This window comes from Periplaneta americana, chromosome 6 (assembly GCF_040183065.1).
Source record: "Periplaneta americana isolate PAMFEO1 chromosome 6, P.americana_PAMFEO1_priV1, whole genome shotgun sequence".
Lineage (NCBI taxonomy): Eukaryota > Metazoa > Arthropoda > Insecta > Blattodea > Blattidae > Periplaneta > Periplaneta americana.
Window position 1 is genome coordinate 178,338,770 of NC_091122.1, and position 14,973 is coordinate 178,353,742.

At 34.9% G+C, this 14,973-nt stretch overlaps 1 protein-coding gene across 2 annotated transcripts in view; it reads left to right on the forward strand.

The window, feature by feature from the left end:
- LOC138702079 (G-protein coupled receptor GRL101-like) overlaps nt 1-14,973 on the forward strand; it is a 929,248-nt gene that overhangs the window by 773,168 nt on the left and 141,107 nt on the right. For both annotated transcript variants that reach the window (XM_069829620.1, XM_069829619.1), the window contains exon 6: nt 5,119-5,235. In XM_069829620.1, coding sequence (XP_069685721.1) covers nt 5,119-5,235 — 117 coding nt within the window. The remainder of the gene's footprint in view (nt 1-5,118; nt 5,236-14,973) is intronic.

A 14,973-nucleotide genomic window follows, 5' to 3' on the forward strand; every position in this document is an offset into this window, starting at 1 on the left:
GCGAATGATTGAGTGTGAGTGTGTGAGCATGAGTGAGTATGAGAGTGAGTGCGTGTCAGAGTGAGTATGTAAATGAATGAGTGCGTAAATAAGTGAGTATGGGAGTGAGCGAATGATTGAATGTGAGTGCGTGAGTGTGTGAGCATGAGTGAGTATGAGAGTGAGTGCGTGTCAGAGTGAGTATGTAAATGAGTGAGTGCGTAAATAAGTGAGTATGGGAGTGAGCGAATGATTGAATGTGAGTGCGTGAGTGTGTGAGCATGAGTGAGTATGAGAGTGAGTGCGTGTCAGAGTGAGTATGTAAATGAGTGAGTGCGTAAATAAGTGAGTATGGGAGTGAGCGAATGAATGAGTGTGAGTGTGTGAGAGAGCATGAGTCCGTGAATGAGTATGAGAGTGAGTGCGGTGAGAGTGAGAGTGTAAATGAGTGAGTGCTTAAATAAGTGAGTATGGGAGTGAGAGAATGAATGAGTGTGAGTGTGTGAGAGAGCATGAGTCCGTGAATGAGTATGAGAGTGAGTGCGGTGAGAGTGAGAGTGTAAATGAGTGAGTGCTTAAATAAGTGAGTATGGGAGTGAGCGAATGAATGAGTGTGAGTGTGTGAGAGAGCATGAGTCCGTGAATGAGTATGAGAGTGAGTGCGGTGAGAGTGAGAGTGTAAATGAGTGAGTGCTTAAATAAGTGAGTGCTTAAATAAGTGAGTATGGGAGTGAGCGAATGAATGAGTGTGAGTGCGTGACTGAGTGCGTGAGTGTGTGTGAGAGCATGAAGTGAGCGAATGAATGAGTGTGAGTGCGTGACTGAGTGCGTGAGTGTGTGTGAGAGCATGAGTCCGTGAATGAGTATGAGAGTGAGTGCGGTGAGAGTGAGAGTGTAAATGAGTGAGTGCTTAAATAAGTGAGTATGGGAGTGAGAGAAAGGAGACGCTCCAGAAATTTAACTGAGCAATAATTTACTGTAATAGCAAAGAACGTAAAACACAATAAGAGGACAAAAAGAACAAGAATAATTAATGTCAAGTGTTATATCTTGAATTGGGATTTTCTTCTTCAGTTTGCAAATAAAAACTAATGTCATGATAAGTAAATTGAAATGACGCAGAGCAACAAAGAGGTCAGAGATATAGGAGGAAGGGAAGACGTACTCTTAAGTGAGAAGTGTAATAATTGTAAATTCCAAAGAAAAGTATAAATTGGACTCAAGCAATTATAAATAGAGCAAGCAGTCTTCTAAGTCGTTACGTTAATGAAACTTTCACTGATAGCATCAGTAATCCGCAGTTCTGGAAATATAAAAGTTGTGCTGCTTTAGGAGCTGCGGACGTGTTTGTTATCCAATTAAATCTGATCTCTTCATAATAGCGTTAGGGAATATTCAGAGTTGTGCGTTTAAATTTCTCTAAAACACGGCCTACTAGAGAGCATTCGGAAAGTCGCTGTGCACTTTTTTTTTCCTTTGCAGTTGCTATAATTCCAAAGTCACGGCGACATTGATTCCAGAGTTAAATTATATCGATTATTTTCAAGTTTATCAGTTGGCAACCCCGAGTTTCAACAGCAATTGTCGCAGTTGTTGCGGTCTATCGAATAGACACCATGATTCTCTTTTTTTTTTCTGAAAATAATAAATAATTAATTGAAAGAAGATAAAGCATATTATTGTTAAACAAGATATTTCACTTACTAATCTAGTAGGCCTATTATATTATTTTGTACTACTTCATTGTTTGCATGGCCTGCTTTATTCTCAAAGGAAGAATGAACGTATTAAATTTGCAAATATTACCAGAGCTAGTGTTAATTTTATTCAGACTAACTACAGCGGAATGAAAATCAATAATACCGACTGAAAGGAACAATTATAATACATAAAAAACTTATTACAAGCTTTGTAATTAAGTACATGGTTAATTAAAAATTAGACTGAAAATCTACGTAGTTTGGCAACAGCTGTCGCCAGCTCACGTATGAAAAACACACGCATTCGGTCTGAACATCAGAGTTCCGTCCCTTAGTCATTTCAGAGTTGCCAGATTTTCCAATGGCAGGAAATAACGATACATGTTAATATTTTCTTTAATTTGTAATAAAATCGTTGATTTTGTTGTAAATCTGAAAAGGGATTAATCATTCCTTAGCCAATCATATTTTCAGGGATTATGGGATCATTTTTCGACTTTATATGACTCTGTGCCACAAACAGTTGAATTATATACATCAGTAGTTTCGTTTTAAAAGCAAAATATGTATGTTCTCTCACTTTCTCTAATAGCCTAATATGAGTAAAAATCAGAATCGTGCTACCAAATAAAACAGTGTTAACATTTAGCAAAAAGTGATTTTTTGTGCGGTAATCTCACTAGAGCTCTTGATTTATCTAGAGAAAATCAAAACTCGAGTGATATTTGACTATTACACGATTAGGAGAAATTATATAAAGATTAGAAGAAATAAAGTACTCTAATACAGTAAAATATTAATTGACTTACTAAAATACTAAACTGTCTTCAAATGTATTATTATACCATCTCATCATTACAGATATTCCGCTAGATGGCAGTAGTGTGTTACGATGAGCTGTTCTCTTGTTAACAGTTGTGCCAACTATATAATCTTCATTGAACTCTATGGACAATTACTAGTCAAGAAGGCTTTTTTCGATTCAGTTTCATTTTTATTAAAACAGTTGCATTCCACTTCAATTAATTATCTGTAGTAATGTCACGAGAGGTCTGAGATCTGCCGATAAATCCACGAGCGAAGCGAGTGGTTTTATCTGGGAAATCTCAGACCTCGAGTGACATTTATTAGGACTATTTCGTGAATAAAATAAAAATTTAAATAATATATCCCTAAAATTCGATCACAAAATGTTAATAATTGTATATTAACGAATACTTAACCTATTCAGACATTGTGAAGTTGAAATACTCGTAGATGAATATCGATTATTGCAGTAAAGAAATTCGATGTTATTATTCAGTAATGCCAATTGCGAAAATCTAAATACAGGTTTAACATTGTTAATTACATATACTGCACTTTTCTCTTATTATTATAACAAATATTCTAGCATCTATTACCATCATGTATTTTCTTTCTTTTGTTTGTGTTGTTTGTTTTGTTGTTGTTTTTTTTCTCTCTCATATTATGTATTTTGTGTATACATCTGTGTAAGCCACCTGTAATTGGAAGCATGCTTCTGTTGGTGGTGGATTTAAAAAAAAATATAAAAAAAAATATAAAAAAATACATTTTCATTATCTGCTGAAATCATAATTTAATTTAACAGTAACAGTGGGGGCGGCTATATACCAATGCTTATGTATTCACAGCGAGACATGTTGCTACACAGTGAAGCCATCTCTGTATAGATAGGCCTAATTAAAACACGAATTTTATTACGCCATACGAAAGGCAGTTTGATCAAAGACATTATTACTATGCAAGGTCTTTGAGTTTGATATGCGATGATGTTACATAAATTTGAACGTCTATTAATTGTTTAATTTCAATACAAATGTTATAGGCTAATTTTATAGGTTACGTTAGGCCTACCTGTGGAAGCAGGACCAATGTCAGCTGCTCCTTGTTTCGACCGTTACTTACAATCAGTGCTACACGAAAGCATTTTTTATAGCTCGACAAACGCATTCTCGCTGTAGTGTGTAACGGAACTAAAGCTGCAGCTACACAGTACAATATTCCAATCGCGTATGCGTGCAATCTGGGAAGAATATTGAAAGAATCAAGTTTAAAAGGTACGTTCAACTAAGATGCATGAAGATTTTGTGTCTACATGGTGCGCCGTTTTGAAAGTGGTCTTCACTGCGTAAATATATTAATTAATATTAAATATCAATCTTGCATTCATTGCTTTAAAGTTGAAAGAAAAGTTTAACCGTGTAGTTGCATCTTAATGTAGTCATGATCATCAATTTACGGGGAAACAGTTGGCGACAACGAATAAACAAAAGAACGACCATGCGATAAATTGATAGCGATAAATCTAGCTGCAGAAATTATCGCAAAGTCTGACTGTGATTGGTTGGAATTCAAAATTTCTTTACACTTCATTGGTCGAAAATGGAATGACGTCATATAAACGAAATAGTCAATAAATATTAAACAATCTCTGATACGTGACTATCCATAATCTCATATAGCAGAAGCTGTAACATAACCTAAATAATATAAACAAGATAATTGATAGAAAAATTTTAATTAATAATGATGAAATAAACATGAATCATTTTAACAAGTACAATTATTGAAATTAGAATGTTGGCAAACAAAGAAAAAATGCTGGGGGGTGATTAAACAAAAAATGCTAAGGAAGTGATAAAAACAAATGCGAGGGATGTGATAAAAATTGTAGGATAAACATTCATGATTAGTTGAAACACGACGTTCCGTACCGTTTTAATGGTCAAAAGTAGTCTGAAAAAATTACTTTTATGGAACTAATATGGTGCTAGAATCTTTTGTTATACTGTATCAAAGGAATAAGTTGTTAAAATCTGTATAGTTATCTTACTTCCGCCCTGTATATTTATTGTAAAATTACGTGTTATTTAACGACACTCGTAACTGCAGAGGTTATATCAGCGAATTTTGTCACACAGGAGTTCTTTTACATGCTAGTAAATCTATTGACATTAACCTCTGCATTTATCACACTTAAATGTCATCGATCTGGGCCGAGATCGAACCCGCAACCTGGGGCACAGTAGTCCGGCAGTCTACCGACTGCGCGACCCAGGCCGACGGTATATTTATTTCTTGTGACGTTAAGAATTGGGTGCCCGGTAGCTATGTGGTTACGACGTAATGCTGCAATCTCGGGGGATCATGGGTTCGATTTCTGATGGAGCCATGGATTTTTTCCATTAATGTAATCGTTCCAGCCGCACTATGGCTCTCAGCTTCTATCAGAAATGAGTACCGGGGTTATTTTCTTGGGGGTAAAAGAAGGAGGGTACATAGGACTGACATCCCTACTGCCATTTGGCGCTAACTGTAAAGATGGAAGCCTTAACCTCCCGCCACTCTCTGGATCTCCATGACCTGCAATGGAGATGACCTTACTTTTTTGACGTGATGAATTTCTTTGTTCCAGAGGCCTACGTGTGTCCCACAACACACTTCAAGTGCAACAACCACTTCTGCATTCCCGGAGACAGCGTCTGTAATTTCGTAGATGACTGCGGAGACGGGTCGGACGAAAACAAATGCTGTAAGTTAAATAAGAATAATGTTGCCATTACAAGAAGATTAACAATTGAAGCGGTAGCTGGAAAAATGTCACATACATATGAAGACCATGTTTTGAAGCTAAAGATTTCAAAGTTTCAGACAAAAAAATACGAATATACACAGAAAACCGTAAGTAATGTCGTTAACTTCAGAGGTTATTCTTCGAGATTTTCATACAGAAAAGTTTAATAAAATTTTGCTCGTTTTTGCTTCCTTTTTCGAGATAAATTGTTGTTTTATAATAAACATTTCATAGCGTGTTTTGGGAAAGCCATTGATTTAATTTCCAATATGCTCAGTCAATTTAAGAGAGTACACAGAGGGTTTGGAATTGAACGGGTTTCATCAGCTGCTTGTCTATGCGGATGACGTGAATATGTTAGGAGAAAATCCACAAACGATTAGGGATAACGCGGAAATTCTAGTTGAAGCAAGTAAAGCGATAGAGATGGAAGTAAATCCCGAAAAGACTAAGCATATGATTATGTCTCGTGACCAGAATATTGTACGAAATGGAACTATAAAAATTGGAGATTTATCCTTCGAAGAGGTGGAAAAATTCAAATATCTTGGAGCAACAGTAACAAATATAAATGACACTCGGGAGGAAATTAAACGCAGAATAAATATGGGAAATGCCTGTTGTTATTCGGTTGCGAAACTTTTGTCTTCTAGTCTTCTGTCAAAAAAATGTGAAAGTTAGAATTTATAAAACAGTTATATTACCGGTTGTTCTGTATGGTTGTGAAACTTGGACTCTCACTGTGAGAGAGGAACAGAGATTAAGGGTGTCTGAGAATAAGGTTCTTAGGAAAATATTTGGAGGTAAGAGGGATGGAGTTACAGGAGAATGGAGAAAGTTACACAATGCAGAGCTGCACGCATTGTATTCTTCACCTGACATAATTATGAATATTAAATCCAGACGTTTGAGTTGGGCAGGACATGTAGCACGTATGGGCGAATCCAGAAATGTATATAGAGTGTTAGTTGGGAGGCCGGAGGGAAAAAGACCTTTGGGGAGGCCGAGACGTAGATGGGAGGATAATATTAAAATGGATTTGAGAGAGGTAGGATATGATGGTAGAGACTGGATTAATTTTGCTCAGGATAGTGACCAATGGCGGCAATGAACCTCCGGGTTCCTTAAAAGCCAGTAAGTGTATTATGATAATACTCTCGGTATGTGCCAATTCAGCGCTATTTTTGTTCATGGTCTATTTTCAGACATCATCTTCATTTATTGGTTACCATAGTTACTAATCTCTTATCTTCTGTTACTGACTTATATTCAAGTTCGATTATAAATAGCGCAATGGTTTGAAAATATTTATAAATAATTGCTGGATTATCGATATGATTGACTCACAAAAATGCAGGAAAACAGATCATGATGTTTATGTATATAATTATACACGTAGCCTATAGATATTCTATTTTGTTACGAGGGGAGTTCATTTGTTTTGTAACAAGAGAAAAGATAAATGACAAACATTTCTGTCGTAGCTTTAACGAACTCTAATTTGTATGCAGATGTGATCTATTAGTGGCATTATTCATCTGTTAATCAGACATCAGATATAATTTTGTTTGACACGAATGGATTATCTCTCACAAATAAAATTCACCACCACAAAAGTAGGAAACGTTTGTATTAGTTGGGATATGAATCATGATATATAGGCATCAAGGTGAACATTTTATACTTTTTATTTTACTGTTACTCTGATAATGTATGCAGAATGACGATTGTATCATGATTTTTACACGGATGATCTCCAAAAATGAGCATTTTAAGCAGGGTCAACAAAAATAGAATAGGATTAATAGATGACATATTGTTGCTGAAAATGGAAATAATAAACAAAATCAGTCCATGAAAGACGCATAATATTTCAATAGCTATGTGTGTTTCATATTAAAAATCAGGATACATTTAGTACTAATCAAAATATTCATAAAATACAGGGACATCATTTTATTTTTACTAACATTTTTAATATTAACCTGGCTATACCTCTGGATCAACGCCGTTTGCTATCCCCTTCCACGACTGGAGTTCGATGATACTGGCGTAATATACAAACAAGTCACTTTACTAGGTATAGGAGGGAAGAAAAGTATTTCATCCATTTACGTAAACTAGGAAATATCGCGATTTTGAGTTTGATCATTTTCATTAGGTTTTTGTTTAATTCAAAGTACAGTACAGTATTAAGAATGAATGAATTTTTACTCACGAACTGAGCTGTCCATGTGGACGTATTCATTATGCAGTGTATATTATACTCTCTACAGAAATTAGCGTACAATATAGAGAATGAAGTTAAATTAAAAAATAATCATAATATGGATATTTAAACACATTTTTGAAAATGGTGGCCTTTCATTTCGGTACAAGCTTCAGTTTTAATGTGCATATTATCGCACTATAGACTATTGTACCTAATTCCAATTACCAGTTTCGTCCTTCGTACTAGTAACTCATGTTGAAATAATTCTGTACCTGCTCTATAAAAAAGTACCTTACGTACTGTATATTCAATCTTCACTTCTGCCCAATCCGAAAGATAAAATTGCTCAGACATATTGTCTACTGTCCGTCCAACTGGTATGTCGTAGGGTCGTAGAAAGGGAGGAAATCACGTGACTGTTAATTACTTAACGAGGCCCTTTTATTTAAGTTATTTTAAACAGTTGTATAATATTACGTAGACGTCCAATTCCTAACAGAAATTAATGTTCTCAGAAAAGAGCTAAGACAGTCCAGCCACTAGCTGGCGAATAAAAGCTGATGGGGAAAACTGGGATAAGATGTAGGCAAATGGACGAAGTACCTGTGCGAAAATGATTCAATATTCGAAGCTCTTTCGTCACTGGAAAACGTGAACATATTTTTGGAACGTACTGTACTATGACTGTATATGCGGTCTTGGATCTGTGTGGAGGAAGGATGAAGTTCATTAATAGAAGGGGTGGGAGTGAAGTACATTCAAAATCTCAGGTACAATAAAAATTGAAGTAAAAATAAAATGATGTCCCTGTATAATGCAAGACAAAAATTATATCTCCATCTATTCTCTGTTAGTCTAAGTTGTTATAAAAAATAAGTTTACTGTTCATGTATTACAGTCTTCAATTTACTGTATAATTTCCTTAAATATTTGAAAGACCAAAAGAAGAAGTTCAGAACAGAATTAACAAAATTTCCGCATATCTACTCATAACTTCTGCTCAAATGATGAATTGTTATGCATGGAAATTGATTTACTCTGCTTGCTATGTATTGTATATTTTTGTACAGGGACATCATTTTATTTTTACTTAAATTTTTATTGTACCTGAGTTTTTGAATGTACTTCACTCCCACCCCTTCTACTAATGAAGTTCAATCGTCCTCCACACAGATCCAAGACCGCATATACAGTCATAGTAGTCTTACGGTCATAGTAAACAGTACGTTCCAAAAATATGTTCGCGTTTTCCAGTGACGAAAGAGCTTTCAATATTGAATCATTTTCGCACAGGTCGTCCGTTTGCCTACGTCGTATCCCGGTTTCTCGCACCAGATTTTATTCGGCAGCTAATGGCTGGGCTGTCTTAGCTCTTTTCTGAGAACATTAATTTCTGTTAGGAATTGGACGTCTACGTAATATTATACAACTGTTTAAAATGACTTAAATAAAAGGGCCTTGTTAAGTAATTAACTGTCATGTGATTTCCTCCCTTTCTACGATCCTACGACATAACCACTTGGACAGACAGTAGATAGCATGTCTGAGTAATTTTATCTTTTCGGATCGGGCAGAAGTGAAGATTGAATTTACAGTACGTAAGGTACCCTTTTATAGAGTAGGTACAGAATTATTTCAACATGAGTTACTAGGACGAAGGATGAAAATGGTAATTGGATTAGGTACAATAGTTTATAGTGCGATAATATGCACATTAGAACTGGAGCCTGTATCGAAATGAACGGCCACCATTTTAAAAAATGCGTTTAAATATCCATATTATGATTATTTTTAAATTTAACTTCATTCTCTATATTGTACGCTAATGTGCTGTAGACAGTATAATATAACTGCATAATGAATACGTCCACATGGACATCTCAGTTCGTGAGTAAAAACACTCATTGTTAATACTGTACTGTATTTTGATTAAACAAAAACCTAATGAAAATGATCAAACTCAAAAGCGAGATATTCCCTAGTTTACGTAAATGGATGAACTACTTTTCTTCCCTCCTATAGCTAGTAAAGTGATTTGTTAATATATTACGCCAGTATCATCGAACTCCAGTCGTGGAAGGGGGTAGCAAACGGCGTTGATCCAGAGGTATAGGCAAGTTAATATTAAAAATGTTAGTAAAAATAAAATGATGTCCCTGTATAACTTGTCGCTTGTTTCATATCTGAAAGCTACAATTCTCATTTAAGATCTATGAAATACAATAAATGAAATTTAAAAAAAAAAGTAAATTTTCTTACAATAATGTCCGTTTTCTCTTAAGTAAAGCTAGTGAAACATTTTCCAACTCCACGAATGGGGCTACTGTAATTTTTGTTTTGCCGTGAGTGAGAATTGTTTTACAGTCTATTGTTATGAAACGCTTAGGAATGATGGAAAATGTAACATATTTTTGTAACATGAACAGTGGTGGATATAGATTAGTACATGGGGTTATAAGCTAAAATTTGATATAATACAAGTCTAATTCATGAATGGAAAAGAAGAAAGGAAAAGAAAAAAGATTAACCCCTAAGAAAAATATAAAATATTGCATCCTTTCGCCCAAATGTATCAATCGCCGTAGATAATCCCAATTGTCAATAATATCGAAGACCAAACCTTTAATTTTGTTGTATCGTACAGTTTGAAACTCGAAAGTTCATCAAAGCCAGTTCTGAGATTTTGATTAATTTCATCACGACGTTACATTATATATGTTTTTAACTAGTAGCGGTCGTTATTCACCCAGGCGTCAACATCTACTGGACGACGCATCGAAGCCTGTAGTTCTTTCAGTCGCCATAAAGGCTTGCCCTTGGTGCACCATAGGTTAACTATATAATATCGTACGATGATTAGTAGGGCAGTAGTGGGAACGGGAGTAACCCGCGAACACCTATCGCCAAACACCATATTTGTCCACCAGAAATTGCAGTTGGACCCGCTAGGATTCGAACCTCAGTTACAAGCGTGAAAAGCCGTTCGGCTAACGGTGCGACACATTACATTATGCAGGGACATCATTTTATTTTTACTAACATTTTTAATATTAACCTGGCTATACCTTTAGAGAACCGGAAACACCGTTCGCTACCTCCTTCCAAGACTGGAGTTCGATGATACTGGCGTAAAACACAAACAAATCACTTTACTAGGTATAGGAGGGAAGAAAAGTACTTCATCCATTTACGTAAACTAGAAAATATCGCGATTTTGAGTTTGATAATTTTCATTAGGTTTTTGTTTAATCAAAATTCAGTACTGTATTAAGAATAAGTGTTTTTACTCACGAACTGAGCTGTCCATGCTGGCGTATTCATTATGCAGTGTATATTATACTGTCTACAGCACATTAGCGTACAATATAGAGAATGAAGATCAATTGTAAAATAATCATAATAGGGATATTTAAACACGTTTTTTTTTTAAATGGTGGCCGTTCATTTCGATACAGGCTTCAGTTCTATTGTGCATATTATCGCACTATAGACTATTGCATTTAATACCAATTGCCAGTTTCGTCCTTCGTACTAGTAACTCATGTGGAAATAATTCTGTACTTACTCTATAAAGAGTACCTTATGTACTGTAAATTCAATCTTCACTTCTGCCCGACCCGCACAGATAAAATTACTCAGACATGCTATCTACTGTCCGTCCATGTGGTTATGCCGCAGGATCGTAGAAAGGAGGGAAATCACGTGACAGTTAATTACTTAACGAGGCCCTTTTATTTAAGTTATTTTAAACAGTTGTATAATATTACGTAAACGTCCAATACCTAACAGAAATTAATGTTTTCAGAAAAGAGCTAAGACAGCCCTTCTTTTAGAGAAGGGCGTGCAGAAGCAGGTGGGGGAAATCTGGATGCGACGTAGGCAAACGGACAGTACCTTTGCGAAAATATGATTCAATATTGAAAGCTCTTTCGTCACTGGAAAATGCGAACATTTTTCTGGAACGTACTATACTCAATAACTCAGTGCTGTTTACAATATGCGGCTTTGATTCTGTCTGGAGAACAGTTGATACTTCATTAGTAGAAGGGGTGGGAGTGAAGTACATTAAAAAACTCAGGTACAGTAAAAATTGAAGTAAAAATAAAATGATGTCTCTGTATAAATAATTCAAAACATTGCTTGGCATAAAAAATATTTAATGATAATTTTTATTTTTATTTAATTATTTTCAATAATTATATTGAATAATATTATATCCTTGGTATTTTTATCAGATATGTTAGCTAATATCATAATGAAACAAAAATAAAATCAAAAGGACGGATATGTGAACGTTGTAACGTAACAGTAGCATTGAAAACTAAAATAATCAGAGGGAAATGCGGAAATATAATATGATATTTAATTAGCATGATTATAAGATATTCTGCAAAGCCGTGTCAAAGGATACATTAATAATGATGCGAAGTATTCTCTCAAACTGCTCTGTGATGTATGGAAGCGACATTAAGGCTCATCCCACACAAGACAAAAAGAGCGCAAATGAGATTTCACAAATCTGTCATAGGAGTCTGCAAAACGATGATGGAAGCGCAGAAACAAGAGATGACAAGAAAACACCAAATATATTTAACTACAGTGTGTCCCATAAGTCACGCGCCACAAGTAAAAATGAAGTTCACACTATATGTTCATACTAGCTGCACCCGTGCGCTCCGCTGCACTTGTTAGAAATAAATATAAAGTAATTACATAATTAAAATAGGACATCTGGTCCAGGGTACATTCGTGTTTGATAGAAGGATAAACCGTTTAATATGTCACTTAATTTAAATTGTATTTAAATAATTAAAATGCAATCATTTTGGTCCAGCGACCACTCATTTAGTGCAATGATAATTCCTTTAACATTTCCTTAATTGTTATTACATGCAAATAATTAAAATAAGATCATTTGGTTCAGAGAACATCCGTTTTTAGTGCAATTTGGTCCCATCAAAATTTTGCTTGGAATGAAACGTATCGGAAAGAATTTTTAAAGAAACTTTTGTTATGTAACATTTTTCATGAAAATTAATAATAAGCTAGATATTTCGATTTATTTAATTCAAGCCCCCTTATAACCCCCCTTTTAAATAAAGTATTTTGAATGTCATATAGCCTAATATCTAAGTTACAACGAACTTCTTTTATATTTCAATTTTCATATAAATCGGTTCAGCCATTATCGCGTGAAAAGGTAACAAATATCCAGACAGACAGACAGACATACAAACAAAAAGTTCAAAAAAGCGATTTTCGGTTTCAGGATGGTTAAGTATACATGTTAACACCAATTATTTTTGGAAAATCGAAAATTACCAGAAAAATTTTGGCTACAAAGTTTTATTATTAGTATAGATGTTCGAAGTGCTGACTGTTTTTTTGTATGTACGTATTCAGACGGACGATACACTTATTTAGGACATGTAAAATACCAGGAGTTACTTTTCTGCAAGCGGTTGTTATTCTCGTTTGCATTTGACGAAGAAACGTTATTCTTTCCGAGTGCATGAATAAAAACGAAAATGCATGAGATCAGGACTACGCGGGGGCCATTCAATAGGTCTACGTTGACCAATCCATCGATAATTTCACTACTATTTGTTTTGGTGAATACCGTATTTGAAGCTGTCCACTTTTTCTACAGTCTCATTTCGAATTCACAAGTTTACCTTCTTTACCTTTCTTTCGATAACCATGGTCTTCGTCTTTGCATTTATCTTCATCCTATATTGCTCACAGCTGTCATTTAACTCCAATAGATCTCTTAGTATCATCTCCTCTTCTGCTAACAACGCCATACCATCAGCAGATCTTATGCGATTTATTCTTCTTCCTTCTACTATCACCCCTACACTGCAAATGACCAAACAGTTGATGGTAGTAGTAACTAATTACTGTTAATAATAATAATTTATTTTATTTATTTATTTATTTATTTATTTATTTATTTATTTATTTATTTAATGTGCTGTACAACAGCCAGTGGCCAATTACAGTTCAGCACAAATATAACAAAAAACATAAAACAAAATAATTATTACACATAAATATAATTACAATTAATTACAATAATGACGATGAATGGATAACTAAGAATACTATGAGACAATGTTAATTGAGTATAATGCCTAAAATAATACATAAATGATAAATCGTTGCCAAGAGCAAACAAAGTCTATACATTGAAGGGATCGAATTCACAGCCATGCATGTTGGCATTTTTAATGCATCTGGAGACTAGTGAAAGAAATTTCGAATTTCTAATATAGAAAAGTTTGTGGGCTCTCATATCGTTTGTTGAAATACGTAAGGTAATATTGTTTAAGAAAGAGTCACAGGATATATCACCTTTGAGGACTTTACAAAAGAACAGATAATCTAGCTCATGGCGTCTAGCATATAGATTTTGACAATTAAAATATTCACATTTTCTCTCATAACTATACCCGGAATTAATGGGCAGAAATCTGAATGAACATAAGGATATAAATTTTCTTTGTATATTTTCTAATTTAGCCGAGTCCGTAGTTGTAATCGAGTTCCAAACTACAGATGCATATTCGAGTTTCGATCGCACCAATGAATAGTATAGCATTAAGAGAGAATCGGGCGTGGAAAAAGAATAAGTTATTGACCGTATTATTCCTAGCATTCTGATTGCGTGATTGTAAATGTAATCAACAATAATAATAATAATAATAATAATAATAATAATAATAATAATAATAGTAATAATACATTTTACTGTATTCATATAATTTATTTTGTATGCATTACTTATGACCTTACAGAAATAATTTGAAACCATCCTTCCTAGTGACCAACCTTATAACTTCATCAGAGTTAATTTACGAATTCATGTGGGTTTGGAAGATTGAATATGTGGTTATGTTCTATTCTGAGCTTTCATTATCAGTACCACTAGATGGGACTGTGGTCAGTGGCTATTCTGGTTAAACAATTGCAGTCCAAACCACTACGCAAATAAGTGAAAGACCAGAAACCGCGACGGAACACCGAGCTGGTATCAATATTTCATTATGCCACTCTAGAATAATGAGCTGCAAATGTGAGCTTTTCTTCTATGCTTTGATTTCGTCTGCAAGTCCAGATGGCCAGGCCCTACAAAGGAGTGGATTTTTATAACAGTCAAATAGCTTTTTAGAACAAAAGTGAACATTTCCCTCATATTTCCAAACAAAAACCGGGCATTTCCAAAATATTTTTGTCTATAAAATGCACAGAAAATGACTAAAATCATTATTATTGACACCATTATAACAACGGACGTGTCCACACCTGTGGAGTAACGGTTAGCGCGCCTAGCTGCGAAACTAGATGGCCCGGATTCGATTCCCGGTCGGGGCAAGTTACCTGGTTGAGGTTTTTCCGGGGTTTTCCCTCAACCCAATATGAGCAATTGCTGGGTAACTTTCGGTGCTAGACCCCGGACTCATTTCACCGGCATTATCACCTTC